The 16,023-nt window shown below is 51.0% G+C and overlaps 1 protein-coding gene across 8 annotated transcripts in view; it reads right to left on the bottom strand.

The window, feature by feature from the left end:
• Window positions 1-1,174: 1,174 nt before the first annotated feature.
• LOC139761477 (glutamate receptor ionotropic, kainate 2-like) overlaps window positions 1,175-16,023 on the bottom strand; it is a 71,576-nt gene continuing 56,727 nt past the window's right edge. For 4 of the 8 annotated variants that reach the window (XM_071685724.1, XM_071685729.1, XM_071685722.1 and 1 more), the window contains 5 exons: window positions 10,514-10,739; window positions 8,632-8,796; window positions 8,054-8,154; window positions 7,321-7,509; window positions 1,175-4,608 (listed from right to left, as the gene is read on the bottom strand). In XM_071685724.1, the coding sequence (XP_071541825.1) occupies window positions 4,492-4,608; window positions 7,321-7,509; window positions 8,054-8,154; window positions 8,632-8,796; window positions 10,514-10,739 (798 nt within the window). In that variant the 3' untranslated portion in view covers window positions 1,175-4,491. Of the gene's footprint in view, window positions 4,609-7,320; window positions 7,510-8,053; window positions 8,155-8,631; window positions 8,797-10,513; window positions 10,740-16,003 lie in introns of all 8 variants that reach the window. The other 4 variants (XM_071685725.1, XM_071685723.1, XM_071685727.1 and 1 more) reach the window with 3 other exon arrangements.

Below are 16,023 nucleotides of genomic sequence, written 5' to 3'. Positions count from 1 at the left end.
CAGGTGACTGTACCTAGGGTATGGGGACTGTACCTAGGGTCAGGTAACTGTACCCAGGGCCTGGTGGGTGTACCTAGGGTATGGTGACTGTATCCAAGGTCAGGTGACTGTACCTAGGGTATGGGGACTGTACCTAGGGTCAGGTGACTGTACCGAGGGCCTGGTGGGTGTACCTAGGGTCTGGTGACTGTACCTAGGGTCAGGTGACTGTACCCAGGGCCTGGTGGGTGTACCTAGGGTATGGTGACTGTACCCAAGGTCAGGTGACTGTACCTAGGGTATGGGGACTGTACCTAGGGTCAGGTGACTGTACCCAGGGCCTGGTGGGTGTACCTAGGGTATGGTGACTGTACCCAAGGTCAGGTGACTGTACCTAGGGTATGGGGACTGTACCTAGGGTCAGGTAACTGTACCCAGGGCCTGGTGGGTGTACCTAGGGTATGGTAACTGTATCCAAGGTCAGGTGACTGTACCTAGGGTATGGGGACTGTACCTAGGGTCAGGTGACTGTACCGAGGGCCTGGTGGGTGTACCTAGGGTATGGTGACTGTACCTAGGGTCAGGTGACTGTACCCAGGGCCTGGTGGGTGTACCTAGGGTATGGTGACTGTACCCAAGGTCAGGTGACTGTACCTAGGGTATGGGGACTGTACCTAGGGTCAGGTGACTGTACCCAGGGCCTGGTGGGTGTACCTAGGGTATGGTGACTGTACCCAAGGTCAGGTGACTGTACCTAGGGTATGGGGACTGTACCTAGGGTCAGGTGACTGTACCGAGGGCCTGGTGGTTGTACCTAGGGTATGGTGACTGTACCTAGGGTATGGTGACTGTACCCAGGGCCTGGTGGGTGTACCTAGGGTATGGTGACTGTACCTAGGGTATGGTGACTGTGCCTAGGACACATCATGGTAACGCTCGGTCACTTCCTACGGCAGGAAACACATGTTCACAGCCAGGCGGCTGACGCGTGGTTGAGTTGGGTAGCCAAATACAGCGGGTCACTTGCTGCTGTACCCATGAGATAATCGTATATTTGTCTTGTTTCTGATCAATGTACATTAAAGGTGTTCATGTGTTCCTTACTCAAATGTTGACACAACATTCCAACTAAGAGAATATTTGCTGGAACAGGTAAGGTTCCTCTGGCTCTATATGGACAATAAAACATTGATCATATCATTACCAGAACTATAATCTTTACATTACTCGCGTCAATTGTGACTTAAGTTTTAGCGAGTGTTACTAAGCGTACAAAAGAAGTCGCTTTTGAAAGATATACAAAGTTGGGGCATATGTGCTGTCTCACGTGTATACACGCTATCTTCTGTATAACATATGTTCTTCATGTAATGAAGAACATATGTTATTGACAGCGAGGGTGACCATCTACAGTATTTGTTCTGAACATGCACATTGACCTGGTAACCTGTTCTCAACGCACACACTAGCATGGTGACCTGTCCTCACCACACACACTAGCATGGTGACCTGTCCTCACCACACACACTAGCGTGGTGACCTGTCCTCACCACACACACTAGCATGGTGACCTGTCCTCACCACACACACTAGCGTGGTGACCTGTCCTCACCACACACACTAGCATGGTGACCTGTCCTCACCACACACACTAGCATGGTGACCTGTCCTCACCACACACTAGCATGGTGACCTGTCCTCACCACACACACTAGCATGGTGACCTGTCCTCACCACACACACTAGCATGGTGACCTGTCCTCACCACACACACTAGCATGGTGACCTGTCCTCACCACACACTAGCATGGTGACCTGTCCTCACCACACACACTAGCATGGTGACCTGTCCTCACCACACATACTAGCGTGGTGACCTGTCCTCACCACACACACTAGCATGGTGACCTGTCCTCACCACACACACTAGCGTGGTGACCTGTCCTCACCACACACACTAGCATGGTGACCTGTCCTCACCACACACACTAGCATGGTGACCTGTCCTCACAACACACTAGCATGGTGACCTGTCCTCACCACACACACTGGCATGGTGACCTGTCCTCACCACACATACTAGCGTGGTGACCTGTCCTCACCACACACACTAGCATGTTGACCTGTCCTCACCACACACTAGCATGGTGACCTGTCCTCACCACACACACTAGCGTGGTGACCTGTCCTCACCACACACACTAGCATGGTGACCTGTCCTCACCACACACACTAGCATGGTGACCTGTCCTCACCACACACACTAGCATGGTGACCTGTCCTCACCACACACACTAGCATGGTGACCTGTCCTCACCACACACACTAGCGTGGTGACCTGTCCTCACCACACACACTAGCGTGGTGACCTGTCCTCACCACACACACTAGCATGGTGACCTGTCCTCACCACACACACTAGCGTGGTGACCTGTCCTCACCACACACACTAGCGTGGTGACCTGTCCTCACCACACACACTAGCATGGTGACCTGTCCTCAACGCACACACTAGCGTGGTGACCTGTCCTCACCACACACACCAGCATGGTGACCTGTCCTCACCACACACACTAGCGTGGTGACCTGTCCTCACCACACACACTAGCATGGTGACCTGTCCTCACCACACACACTAACATGGTGACCTGTCTTCACCACACACACTAGCATGGTGACCTGTCCTCACCACACACACTAGCATGGTGACCTGTCCTCACCACAGACACTAGCATGGTGACCTGTTCTCACCACACACACTAGCATGGTGACCTGTCCTCACCACACACACTAGCGTGGTGACCTGTCCTCAACGCACACACTAGCGTGGTGACCTGTTCTCACCACCCACACTAGCATGGTGACCTCACCACCCACACTAGCGTGGTGACCTGTCCTCACCACACACACTAGCGTGGTGACCTGTCCTCCACCCACACTAGCATGGTGACCTGTCCTCACCACACACACTAGTATGGTGACCTGTCCTCACCACACACTAGCATGGTGACCTGTCCTCACCACACACTAGCATGGTGACCTGTCCTCACCACACACACTAGCGTGGTGACCTGTCCTCACCACACACACTATCGTGGTGACCTGTCCTCACCACACACACTAGTATGGTGACCTGTCCTCACCACACACACTAGCATGGTGACCTGTCCTCACCACACACTAGCATCGTGACATGTCCTCACCACACACACTAGCATGGTGACCTGTCCTCACCACACACACTAGCGTGGTGACCTGTCCTCACCACACACACTAGCATGGTGTCCTGTCCTCACCACACACACTAGCGTGGTGACCTGTCCTCACCACACACACTAGCATGGTGACCTGTCCTCACCACACACACTAGCATGGTGACCTGTCCTCACCACACACACTAGCGTGGTGACCTGTCCTCACCACACACACTAGCGTGGTGACCTGTCCTCACCACACACACTAGCATGGTGACCTGTCCTCACCACACACACACCAGGTTGGGGTGACGTCTTCTCACCATGTATGCTGCACCATCATCACAAGGAACATTGGTAACGTCTCTCACACTGGGTTAGCTTACTATCCGGGAGAGACCGGCTGTGTTGAGGTACATGTAGCGACACACTGGCCACCACTGATGAGCTAATACACACACACACACACACACACACACACACACACACACACACACAGTTCGTGATATCATATTTGTTAAAAGTAAATAAAATTTGTTCATAACTCAGTCTTAAGGATCTGTTGACCATTATTACCGGGGAGTGAACTTATTCTGGATCAGGTCAGGTCAGGTCAGGTCAACCTGTATGGGCCTCCCCAGTACTTATCTTGTTCGTCCCGGAAAGATGACGTAAGTGACTATTATTTTTTCCAGTTGGTCAGCGACCACATTACCCTGAAGTGACGTCACTGCTGTTTGATAGGGTTCAGCTGCACGGGTTAGCAGCCATATGGGGAGGGGGGGGTCAGTTGTGTGAGGAATCAGCTGTGATGAAAGATCAGCTGTATGACGAGTCAGCTGAAATGAAGACCAGATAGGTTGAGGACCAGCTGTGCTGAGGACCAGCTGTGATCAGGACCAGTTATGTTGACGACCAGCTGTATAGGTTAAGACGTCCTAGAGAGCAGCTGATCAGAATCCGTAGAAGAGTGGTGTTGCTCGAGCTTCGTGAGGGCGACGTGTGGGGGAGGGTGCGTGGACCCGCGACACACTCGGCACACAATCTAGGCCGTGTGAGGGAGTGTGATGGTCCAAGGACACACTAGGGCCCCCGTGTGAAGATGTATGGCCCCATGACCCACTCAGGCGTGGCCATAGTAACTTAACACTTGTAGATCACTACAACACTTTACTTGTAAACCACTACAACACTTTACTTGTAAACCACTACAACATCCACCACTGGCGACAAGAGCTGTAGCGGCAGGAGGTCCAGGACAGATGTAGCGGCAGGAACCCTCAGTCTCGGGTGGAGAGACACTAGGGGTAGTGACAGTTCAGGAGAGGATAGCTGGCGACCCCGTGCAGTTGTATGGAGGCGCCAGACTCTGGAAGGAAGTCTTGATGGAAGACTTCCGAGGTCGGAGGTCATTGCTCCTGGTCGGGCCAGTCTCCTGCGGGACGAGAACCACTTGAAAGACTCGTGTAGTGCACCACAACACCACCAGGGCTCATAGTGCACCACAACACCACCAGGGCTCATAGTGCACCACAACACCACCAGGGCTCATAGTGCACCACAACACCACCAGGGCTCATAATAACATCGTGAAATTATGTGAATGATTGAATGAATGAAGGTAATGTACTATAAACATATGATCACACAGGATATTTTGATGTTATAATGGAAGGATGTGTGGAGTGTGTAGTGCACTGGGAACATAGGTCGATTTACTTCCATTTACAGAAGGAAAGTGTAACAAGTAAGGCGTCGTTCAGTAAAGCAGGTTAAAATATCTCAGAGATGTAGGCAGGGGTAGTTATATGACCAGCCAGCATCTGGAAGGTATAAAGGAGCAAGGAATGAAGAGAGAAACTGGGTGATAAACAGCATGGACAAGACAGGGATTAATATAAAACTTTTTATATGAATTTGTCAGGAGTAAGTTTCCTCTTCAAGAATAGGTAATCAAGCCAGGGGATTCCCAGGCGATAACGAAGAGGATGACGTCAGTATATGCGAAGCATTATGACACTCAAAACTGTTTTCAATTTGAACGAGAGTATAGCTTGGCCTCGAGTGAGATGGTATAATGAAGAGGTCTCGCTAACACTGAAATCCCCAGCAACAGACACGAAGAGACCAATGAAGGCTTATGATCCACACACGGCCTAGATCAGGAGGAAAGATCATACGTGCTGAAGATGTGAATGTATTGTACACTGGACAAAGAGCTTGAATTGTTGTTCGAGATGTCGTTGAAGAAAGGTCGTGTGTCAAGGAAATGGAAAAGGGAAAATGTTGTACTTGTCTCTAAGAAAGGAAAGTGGAAGGATGTGTTTAGACTCTGGTTTTCCTGAGTGTGGTCTATAAAGACAGCAAATAGACGATGGCTTGAAGAGGAGAAACTTCCTTAGCGAGAAACAACACAGATTCAGGTGAAAGAGGTCATGTGGAACTAACTTCTTAGACTCTTCTAAGTGAGTGACCTGCGTTCAGGTCAAAAAGAAAAAAAATGGTTGAATTGTGAGCATCAAGACTGGCTAAAAGAATTTTGCATTGTCATATAGAAGGTCGTCAGAGGAGCCGGGTCTTCAGGCAGTCAGCACAGGGAGGGAGACACCTGCGACGGAGAGAAAATCAATTTAGTGGGTTGGGGTCAGTCGTGGCGTGCCGCAGAGCTCATGACTAGGACCGTTACTGTTGCTGGGTTAGGTGGATGACTTGACAGAAAGACTGGACTCATCCTGAATATGTTTGCGGATGATGCTGAGGTCACGAGGAAAGTAAAGAGTGATGAGGATTGCATCAACTTATGAGGGAACCTATACAGACGCCAGATTTGGTCTGATGCATGGCTGATGAAATTTAGTCGAAGTAAATGTAAAGGAAAGAAGGAATGTGCACGAATATTATCTTGCTGGAGATACGCAACAAAAATGTCAGATAGACGTGAGAGTCGACATTGTACACTGACTACTGTGCCCTCCTGAAGCAGCTACACTGACTACTGTTCCTTCCTGAAGCAACTACACTGACTTCTGTGCCTTCCTGAAGCATCTGCACTGACTACTTTGCCTTCCTGAAGCAGCTGGGTGTCTTACGTCCGTTTCCCTACCTTTGGGTGTCCTACGTCCGTGTCCTTACCCCTGGGTGTCATACGTCCGTGTCCTTACCCCTGGGTGTCCTACGTCCGTGTCCTACTTCCGTGTCCTAACCCCTGGGTGTCCTACGTCCGTGTCCTAACCCCTGGGTGTCCTACATCCTTGTCCTAACCCCTGGGTGTCAGTGCTGCGGGTTTGAGGTGAGTCACACCAGGGTACTGCAGGTGTCACGGTCATGTTTACACCTCTACCTCCTTCCCAGGGCTTAAGGTGGCCCACTGTAACACATAGGGTCGTGGCGTCACTTGCTGTAACATATGGTGTCGTGGCGTCACCTATTGTAACACATGGGGTCATGATGACAGCTACTGTAACACATGAGGTCGTGACGTCACCTGCTGTAACACATGGGGTCGTGGCGTCACCTACTGTAACACATGGGGTCATGATGACACCTACTGTAACACATGGGGTCGTGGCGTCACCTATTGCAACATGGGGTCATGATGACACCTACTGTAACACAGGGGGTCGTGGCGTCACCTATTGTAACACATGCGGTCATGGCGACACCTTCTGTAACACATGGGGTCGTGGCCTCACCTGCTGTAACACATGGGGTCGTGGCGTCACCTAATGTAACACATGGGGTCGTGGCCTCACCTACTGTAACACATGGGGTCGTGTCGTCACCTACTGTAACACATGGGGTCGTGACCTCACCTACTGTAACACATGGGGTCGTGGCCTCACCTACTGTAACACATGGGGTCGTGTCGTCACCTACTGTAACACATGGGGTCGTGTCGTCACCTACTGTAACACATGGGGTCGTGGCCTCACCTACTGTAACACATGGGGTCGTGGCCTCACCTACTGTAACACATGGGGTCGTGGCCTCACCTACTGTAACACATGGGGACAAAGCGTCATTTACAGTAACAAAGAAGGTTGTAGCGTCAGCTACTTTAACACAGAAAGAGCAAAGCGTCACCTGGTGTAACGCAAGGGATCGTGGCGTCGCATACTTTAACACAGGAGTTCGAGGCGTCACCTACTGTAACACATGGGGTCGTGGCGTCACCTACTCCGTTACCGTTGATGTGGGGTGCCTCCAGGCCGGCTGGCACATAGGTTGCTCCTGGAACACATCTGGAACACTGCCGTCTGAGCGCTGGACGCTGCCGGGAACCACGACAACGCATGGCGAAGCACAGCTCCTCAGCCATCTCTGCACACAGTGACTGCTGCAGGGAGGAATGATGACGTCACCATCACACTACGTCGGCTATGATGTAAACATGATGACGACACCTGTCACCATCATTACCATGTGATGATAACACTTAGTAACCATCATTACCATGTGATGATAACACTTAGTGACCATCATTACCATGTAATGATAACATTTAGTGACCATCATTACCATGTGATGATAACACTTAGTGACCATCATTACCATGTAATGATAACATTTAGTGACCATCATTACCATGTGATGATAACACTTAGTGACCATCATTACCATGTGATGATAACACTTAGTGACCATCATTACCATGTGATGATAACACTTAGTGACCATCATTTTAGGTGTAAAATGCCAGTTATGTTTGTGTGTAATGGTGGTTGGAGTGTCCCCGGGCTGGTCATTTATATCTCCAGATATTAAGAGAGTGAGTGAGTGAGTGAGAATGATAGACAAATAGATTTATATAGTTCTGTCGAGTAATGTAAAGTAGATGTAGGCAGGTGAGGCTGCCTACAGTAGTAGTGTGAGGAACTTACTCGGTCGATCTGTGCGTTCTTCTTGGCGTTCCAGCAGAACTCTAGGATGGCGATGAGGACGGCGAAGGCCAGGCCACACAGCAGCACCACGAACACTCCTCCTGCAGCAGGAAAGCTAATGTTGGCGAGAGTTAAGCAGGGACGCTCTCCACCACCGCTGCCATCCACTCTAAAACTATTGCCTCCACCACTGGTGCCATCCACTGCAACACTGTCATCTCCACTATTTGTGCCATCCACTGCACTCATCCCTTCTGCACCACTGGTACCATCCACTCTAACACTGCACCACTGGCGCCAGCCACTCTGACACTCGTCTTCGCCATTGCTGCCATCCACTTTACCTCTCATCTCCAACACTGGTGCCAACCTAGCCACACCACACCTGGCCACAGCCACACCACACCTGGCCACAGCCACAACACACCTGGCCACAGCCACACCACACCTGGCCATAGCCACACCACACCTGGCCATAGCCACACCACACCTGGCCATACCCACACCACACCTGGCCATAGCCACACCACACCTGGCCGTAGCCACACCACACCTGACAGTCAGGGTGGAAGACTCACCAATGTTGTCAACGCCGAGAGCGGAGGCTTTACTCTCCTTGTTGCTATCCTCACGGTTGCAAGTGTTGCCAGTGTTCTTCCACCAGCGGTTGTACAGGACCTGGATGACGCCCTTCTCCTGTAGCTCCAGGATGGCCAGCGAGATCTTGTCCCGCCATGGTGACCCTGGAGGATGACACCTTAGGTCAGGAGCCAGTCACCCTGGCAGAGGTCGTAGGATGATTTTTTTGGATTATTGTTTTCATTTGGATCAAATGGCTGTTATTATGATCATCATGTTTGACATTAGTGTATTCCAGTGACATATGTAGTATAGTGAGGAGTTTAGGGGCCGTCAGGAATATTAGGATGGTTTATATGGACAATAGGGTAATCACCAGGACATAGCCTGTTGACCTGTGTATAGCATGGCTAAAGGTTACTACTACTTCGTTGACAGAGACGAGCAGTTGATGTAGAGTGTGTGTATCTGTGGTGGTACACATTACACACGGCTGGTGCACACCTGAGGATAACCAACCGACTTCGGGTACATACACACGCCGAGGACTCCCCAGTGGTTTGGTGTTGGTCCCGGGAACCCAGAGGGACTTGATGCTGGTGCCGGACACTCCAACATGTAGTTATTATTATCACATGTGAGTGGTGGTGTGTCCGGCCCCTCAGCCTGCACTGGGTCAATCCACAACTGACTTACAGCATATGTACCTCAGGCCAGGTAATCCCCAACCCTAGTGAAGCTAACACCAACTGGACCTGGTGAGTCAGGCGGGAATACCAGAGACCTGGCTCACAGGAACGCCGTCCTGGCCAGGGGAAACACGTTCTGGCCAAGGGGACGTCGTATTGGCCAAGGGGACGCCTTCCTGGACAGGAGGACGCCGTCCTAGCCAGGCAGGTAGGGGGAGAAGAACCAGTGCAGTGTTCTTGGTGTTACCAGAGTGGGGCCTCAACAGCGGGAGGCAGGTTTGTAAAGACGAAAGACGTGTGGCTCATCCCAGTTAACCTGTGTTGCTGGTTACTTGGCTGAGGATGGTTTGTGTTGACGGGTAGTTGGCTGAGAATGGTTTGTGTTGACGGGTAGTTGGCTGAGGATGGTTTGTGTTGACGGGTAGTTGGCTGAGGATGGTTTGTGTTGACGGGTAGTTGATTGAGGATGGTTTGTGTTGACGGGTAGTTGGCTGAGGATGGTTTGTGTTGACGGGTAGTTGATTGAGGATGGTTTGTGTTGGGTAGCTGGCTGAGGATGGTTTGTGTTGAGGGGAAGCGTCAGCTGTCAAGCCAATCAGGTAGTTATAAAGTTATTTATAACTGTTAAGGTAAGCAATGCTATCAGTGACGTGTGATACGTCATGCCTCATCAGCTCAGACATCATTCAGCCACTGGTGTGATCCCCCCACCCCCACATGAATGTCGCCATCATGAGTTCTCCCTCTGCCTGCCCCACGGATGGCAGCCACCTAGGGGGTCACGTTACTCACCCATGGGGGTGACAGCTACCCAGGGGGTCACGGTACTCACCCATGGGGGTGACAGCTACCCAGGGGGTCACGGTACTCACCCATGGGGGTGACAGCCACCCAGGGGGTCACGTTACTCACCCATGGGGGTGACAGCCACCCAGGGGGTCACGTTACTCACCCATGGGGGTGACAGCCACCCAGGGGGTCACGGTACTCACCCATCGGGGTGACAGCCACCCAGGGGGTCACGGTACTAACCCATGGGGGTGACAGCCACCCAGGGGGTCACGGTACTCACCCATGGGGGTGACAGCCACCCAGGGGGTCACGGTACTCACCCATGGGGGTGACAGCCACCCAGGGGGTCACGGTACTCACCCATGGGGGTGACAGCCACCCAGGGGGTCACGGTACTCACCCATGGGGGTGGCGATGCCATAGCTCTTGGAGTCGAGGAGTCCGCCGATCTGGGTCAGGTTACAGTTCCTCTGGACGTAGTAGTCCAACATGGACGACTCCATGAGGAAGGCGTAGTTGCCCTCCAGGACCCGCCTGACGCCCTCGTCGTAAGACTGCACGAACACACTCGGCTTCTTGTTCTCCATGAAGCGCCACATCTTCTGGTAGGTCTCGATCTTGGAGTCCTGACGGTACACCGGGAAGTGAGACTTGCTGAGGTAAACACACACACACACACACACACACACACACACACACACACACACACACACACACACACACACACACGTCAGGAGGACTGGGAAGGGGTGCATGGGGTGATGTAGTCACCAAGACTGGTGGTCAAAAGGTCATCTGTTCTTAAACAGTTGTTGACACAGGATTATATGTTACGCGACTTATCGAACTGCAATATTGCCTGGGTCATCAGGTGCCACACTTACTCTACAAAACATGAACTATGTATGTAGCATTAAAAATTGTGGCTCGACTGTCAGTAACAATATAGCACAATAGTACTATTATGTCAGTAGTATCTGTGTCAGTAGTCCTGCTGTGTCAGTAGTCCTGCTGTGTCAGTTGTACCATTGTGTCAGTAGTCCTGCTGTGTCAGTAGTCCTGCTGTGTCAGTTGTACTATTGTGTCAGTAGTACTACTGTGTCTGTAGTACTACTGTGTCAGTAGTACTGCTGTGTCAGTAGTCCTGCTGTGTCAGTTGTACTATTGTGTCAGTAGTACTACTGTGTCTGTAGTACTACTGTGTCAGTAGTACTGCTGTGTCAGTAGTCCTGCTGTGTCAGTTGTACTGCTGTGTCAGTAGTCCTGCTGTGTCAGTTGTACTGCTGTGTCAGTAGTACTGCTGTGTCAGTAGTCCTGCTGTGTCAGTAGTACTGCTGTGTCAGTTGTACTGCTGTGTCAGTAGTACTGCTGTGTCAGTAGTCCTGCTGTGTCAGTAGTACTGCTGTGTCAGTTGTACTGCTGTGTCAGTAGTCCTGCTGTGTCAGTTGTACTATTGTGTCATTAGTACTATTGTGTCAGTAGTACTGCTGTGTCAGTAGTACTGCTGTGTCAGTTGTACTGCTGTGTCAGTAGTACTGCTGTGTCAGTTGTACTATTGTGTCATTAGTACTATTGTGTCAGTAGTACTGCTGTGTCAGTTGTACTGCTGTGTCAGTAGTACTGCTGTGTCAGTAGTCCTGCTGTGTCAGTTGTACTGCTGTGTCAGTTGTACTGCTGTGTCAGTAGTACTGCTGTGTCAGTTGTACTGTTGTGTCATTAGTACTATTGTGTCAGTAGTACTGCTGTGTCAGTTGTACTGCTGTGTCAGTAGTCCTGCTATGTCAGTTGTACTGTTGTGTCATTAGTACTATTGTGTCATTAGTACTATTGTGTCAGTAGTACTGCTGTGTCAGTAGTCCTGCTGTGTCAGTAGTACTATTGTGTCAGTAGTCCTGCTGTGTCAGTAGTACTATTGTGTCAGTAGTCCTGCTGTGTCAGTAGTACTATTGTGTCAGTAGTCCTGCTGTGTCAGTAGTCCTGCTGTGTCAGTAGTACTGCTGTGTCAGTAGTACTGCTGTGTCAGTAGTACTACTGTGTCAGTAGTCCTGCTATGTCAGTTGTACTATTGTGTCATTAGTACTGTTGTGTCAGTAGTACTACTGTGTCAGTAGTCCTGCTGTGTCAGTAGTGCTGGTGAGGGTGTCAGGCAGGGAGAGAGCACGTGAAACATGTTATCATTTTCCCAGATGAAGGCGTGTGTGGTTGACTGGTGGAGTCAGTCAGTAGTCACCATGTTAACAAGGAGGACGTGGCCAAGCGTCAGTAGTCGTACACACACACACACACACACACACACACACACACGTCTGATCATGATGACGTCAACATGATGAACGATGAAGCCTGCCACAAGGAGGCAACATGGATGGAACACTGAAGCCATGCAACACCCTGCAACATAGAAAGCAAATCATGGAACATTTATTACAGGAACAACTTTATAACAAGCGAAGCTGTGCAGAGCCTGTAACGTCAGAGCCATAGATGTAACGGGTGAGGGAACACGACTGTACCTGGTGCTCAGCCTGGGCTACAGACACGCTTTCATGTGAGTGACAGACCAGATTGCACGTGTCAAGGTTGGTTCACTCTACAGGTGGCACAGAACACTTGTGCTGACCACAGGTAGCACAGAACACTTGTCCTGACCACAGGTGGCACAGAACACTTGTGCTGACCACAGGTGGCACAGAACACTTGTGCTGACCACAGGTGGCACAGAACACTTGTCCTGACCACAGGTGGCACAGAACACTTGTCCTGACCACAGGTGGCACAGAACACTTGTCCTGACCACAGGTGGCACAGAACACTTGTCCTGACCACAGGTGGCACAGAACACTTGTCCTGACCACAGGTGGCACAGAACACTTGTGCTGACCACAGGTGGCACAGAACACTTGTCCTGACCACAGGTGGCACAGAACACTTGTGCTGACCACAGGTGGCACAGAACACTTGTCCTGACCACAGGTGGCACAGAACACTTGTCCTGACCACAGGTGGCACAGAACACTTGTGCTGACCACAGGTGGCACAGAACACTTGTGCTGACCACAGGTGGCACAGAACACTTGTCCTGACCACAGGTGGCACAGAACACTTGTGCTGACCACAGGCGGCACAGAACACTTGTCCTGACCACAGGTGGCACAGAACACTTGTCCTGACCACAGGTGGCACAGAACACTTGTCCTGACCACAGGTGGCACAGAACACTTGTGCTGACCACAGGTGGCACAGAACACTTGTCCTGACCACAGGTGGCACAGAACACTTGTCCTGACCACAGGTGGCACAGAACACTTGTGCTGTCCACAGGTGGCACAGAACACTTGTCCTGACCACAGGTGGCACAGAACACTTGTGCTGACCACAGGCGGCACAGAACACTTGTCCTGACCACAGGCGGCACAGAACACTTGTGCTGACCACAGGTGGCACAGAACACTTGTCCTGACCACAGGTGGCACAGAACACTTGTGCTGACCACAGGCGGCACAGAACACTTGTGCTGACCACAGGTGGCACAGAACACTTGTGCTGACCACAGGTGGCACAGAACACTTGTCCTGACCACAGGCGGCACAGAACACTTGTGCTGACCACAGGTGGCACAGAACACTTGTGCTGTCCACAGGTGGCACAGAACACTTGTCCTGACCACAGGCGGCACAGAACACTTGTCCTGACCACAGGCGGCACAGAACACTTGTCCTGACCACAGGTGGCACAGAACACTTGTCCTGACCACAGGTGGCACAGAACACTTGTCCTGACCACAGGTGGCACAGAACACTTGTCCTGACCACAGGTGGCACAGAACACTTGTCCTTAATGAGTTGGACGAAGAAAAGTATCATTCGGAGGGTGAGTGGTACTGGGATGGGGGTAAGACCAGTGTGGTGTAATTTATCTTGGTTGATAATGTAACGTGGGATGGTCACACTTCCGGCCGTCTGCGTTTGTGTCAGGTCAGGTCATCATACTTACCTTGGTTGGGGTCATGTAAGGTTGTGTCAGGTCAGGTTATCTCTGTATAAGACAAGTGATGGGATGTGGACAGGTCATGTTGTGTGTGGCTGACGGCCGCGCGGTACATGACCACACATTGACAACTTCACCTGCTGACCCTCTGCTGATGGGGTCAGCCAGGTTCCGGCCGCCAGCAGACATTCCAGACGCGATCATTAACGACACATGATAATTGATCTTCATGTTTGCTGCTCACACCGCTGGTGGTGCCACTTGTGACGACCGAACTTGCCAACTGCTCAGCTGTGGTGAGCTAGTGTGTACGTCCGTACGTACGGGTGAGGAAGGTGCAACACCTGCAGCTGTGGATGATGACGAACATGACCGTAACTGGCCGACGGTGTTGTAAACAATATCCCGCTTGATACAGGAAGGTCACCTGGACGAGAGTTCCGGCCAGGCAACACTACAAACTCCCCAGCATTTCCCCGGGATCTGCCTGGCTCCAAGTCAGCTGCTTGAAACCAATCTGATCCTCAGCCAAACTTCTGAAAACCAATTATAATATGTTCCTGAGGGAAAGAAGATATCTATTGGTGCTTGAGGCTCAAGATATATGATGGAGTTGGCCTTTTCAGAAAGGTTGTGAAGTGAATATCTAGATATAATGATGACGTGGTAGGTGACGCAGACGGCTTCTGGATGTACGACCCGGCTGCTGCCACTCACTCGTGTGTGTAGACTTTCTACGTGTAATGTACAGCAGTAGCAGTAGTAGTAGTAGTAGGAGGAGGAGGAGGAGGAGGTCATGGCTAACTACACTAAACTAGATCACTTGTTACTATTGTACATCAAGTGTAAGTACAGAAGATCAGTACAGTAGAAAAGTCGACAAGGACTAACTACAGTAGATTAGTGGACCAAGTGTAGCTGTATTAGACCAGTAGACTAAGAAGGTAGAGTAGAGGTGGTGTAGGGGAGCTGCGGCTACAACCACCTGCAACAAGAGTACAGCAGCTGGTATGTAGGTGGGCGCCGCACCTCGGCCGACCATCTCTGGGACTTTTCTTGCGTCAGATGATGTGGTAAATAAGTTGAGGGAGGCTGGGGCACCCAGGATGGCGGGAAGAACAGCTAGGGCAGAAGACGGTGATCCTGGTGGCCGTGATGATGATGATGGTGGATTTACTGGTGCTTGGTAAAGGATGGTGAGGACTAATGATAATGGGAAAAGTCACGACCGTTGATAATGATGAAGATAAGGTGGAAGATGATGATTGATGAAGTATTAATGAGACAATGTGGTTTGTACGAGAGCTAATAGTGTGTTTGTATGTACATACGTACGTACATGATGACAGTGGTCGAGTTGTGTCACTGGAGTGTAACACACGATGGCTTGTTCTGTGACACACTCCACAACACAAACACTTTACCGTTACTCCAGTGTTTACCCTGGGATAGTGTAGTTTACCCTCGGGTGGTGTGGCTAATTTCGCTACGGTAAGTGTGGTTGAGGCATTGTGCCCCGCCCTGGTCACCAGTGCCACACTGTGCCACATGGTCATCATCATCATCAGCCTCGTGTTCACATGACACCTGCTGAGGTCACGTCTGACCAGGTTACAGCAGGTGGATGAAGGTACAGTTATTTTACTGTATTATGGCATTGTATATATATATGGTGTCAACTGCGGTACAATGTCTACCTTCTCTCTTCCGAGGTGAAGTGGGGACTTCAGGAGTAGGCGTAAGGGGTTGAAGCGGGGACGTAGGGGTAGGCCTAGGGGGTTGAAGCAGGGACTTCGGGAGTAGGCCTAGGGGTGGACTACCCATAGAAGGTGTGTGTGTGTGTGTGTGTGTGTGTGTGTGTAGGATGGTGGAGGAGGATATCGTAAGGTAGGGAGGGACATACCCTGAAGAAGGTCATGGTGG

This window comes from Panulirus ornatus, chromosome 40 (assembly GCF_036320965.1).
Source record: "Panulirus ornatus isolate Po-2019 chromosome 40, ASM3632096v1, whole genome shotgun sequence".
NCBI classification, from domain to species: domain Eukaryota; kingdom Metazoa; phylum Arthropoda; class Malacostraca; order Decapoda; family Palinuridae; genus Panulirus; species Panulirus ornatus.
Note: the sequence above shows the minus strand (reverse complement) of the source record. Positions and strands in the feature narration are given on the sequence as shown.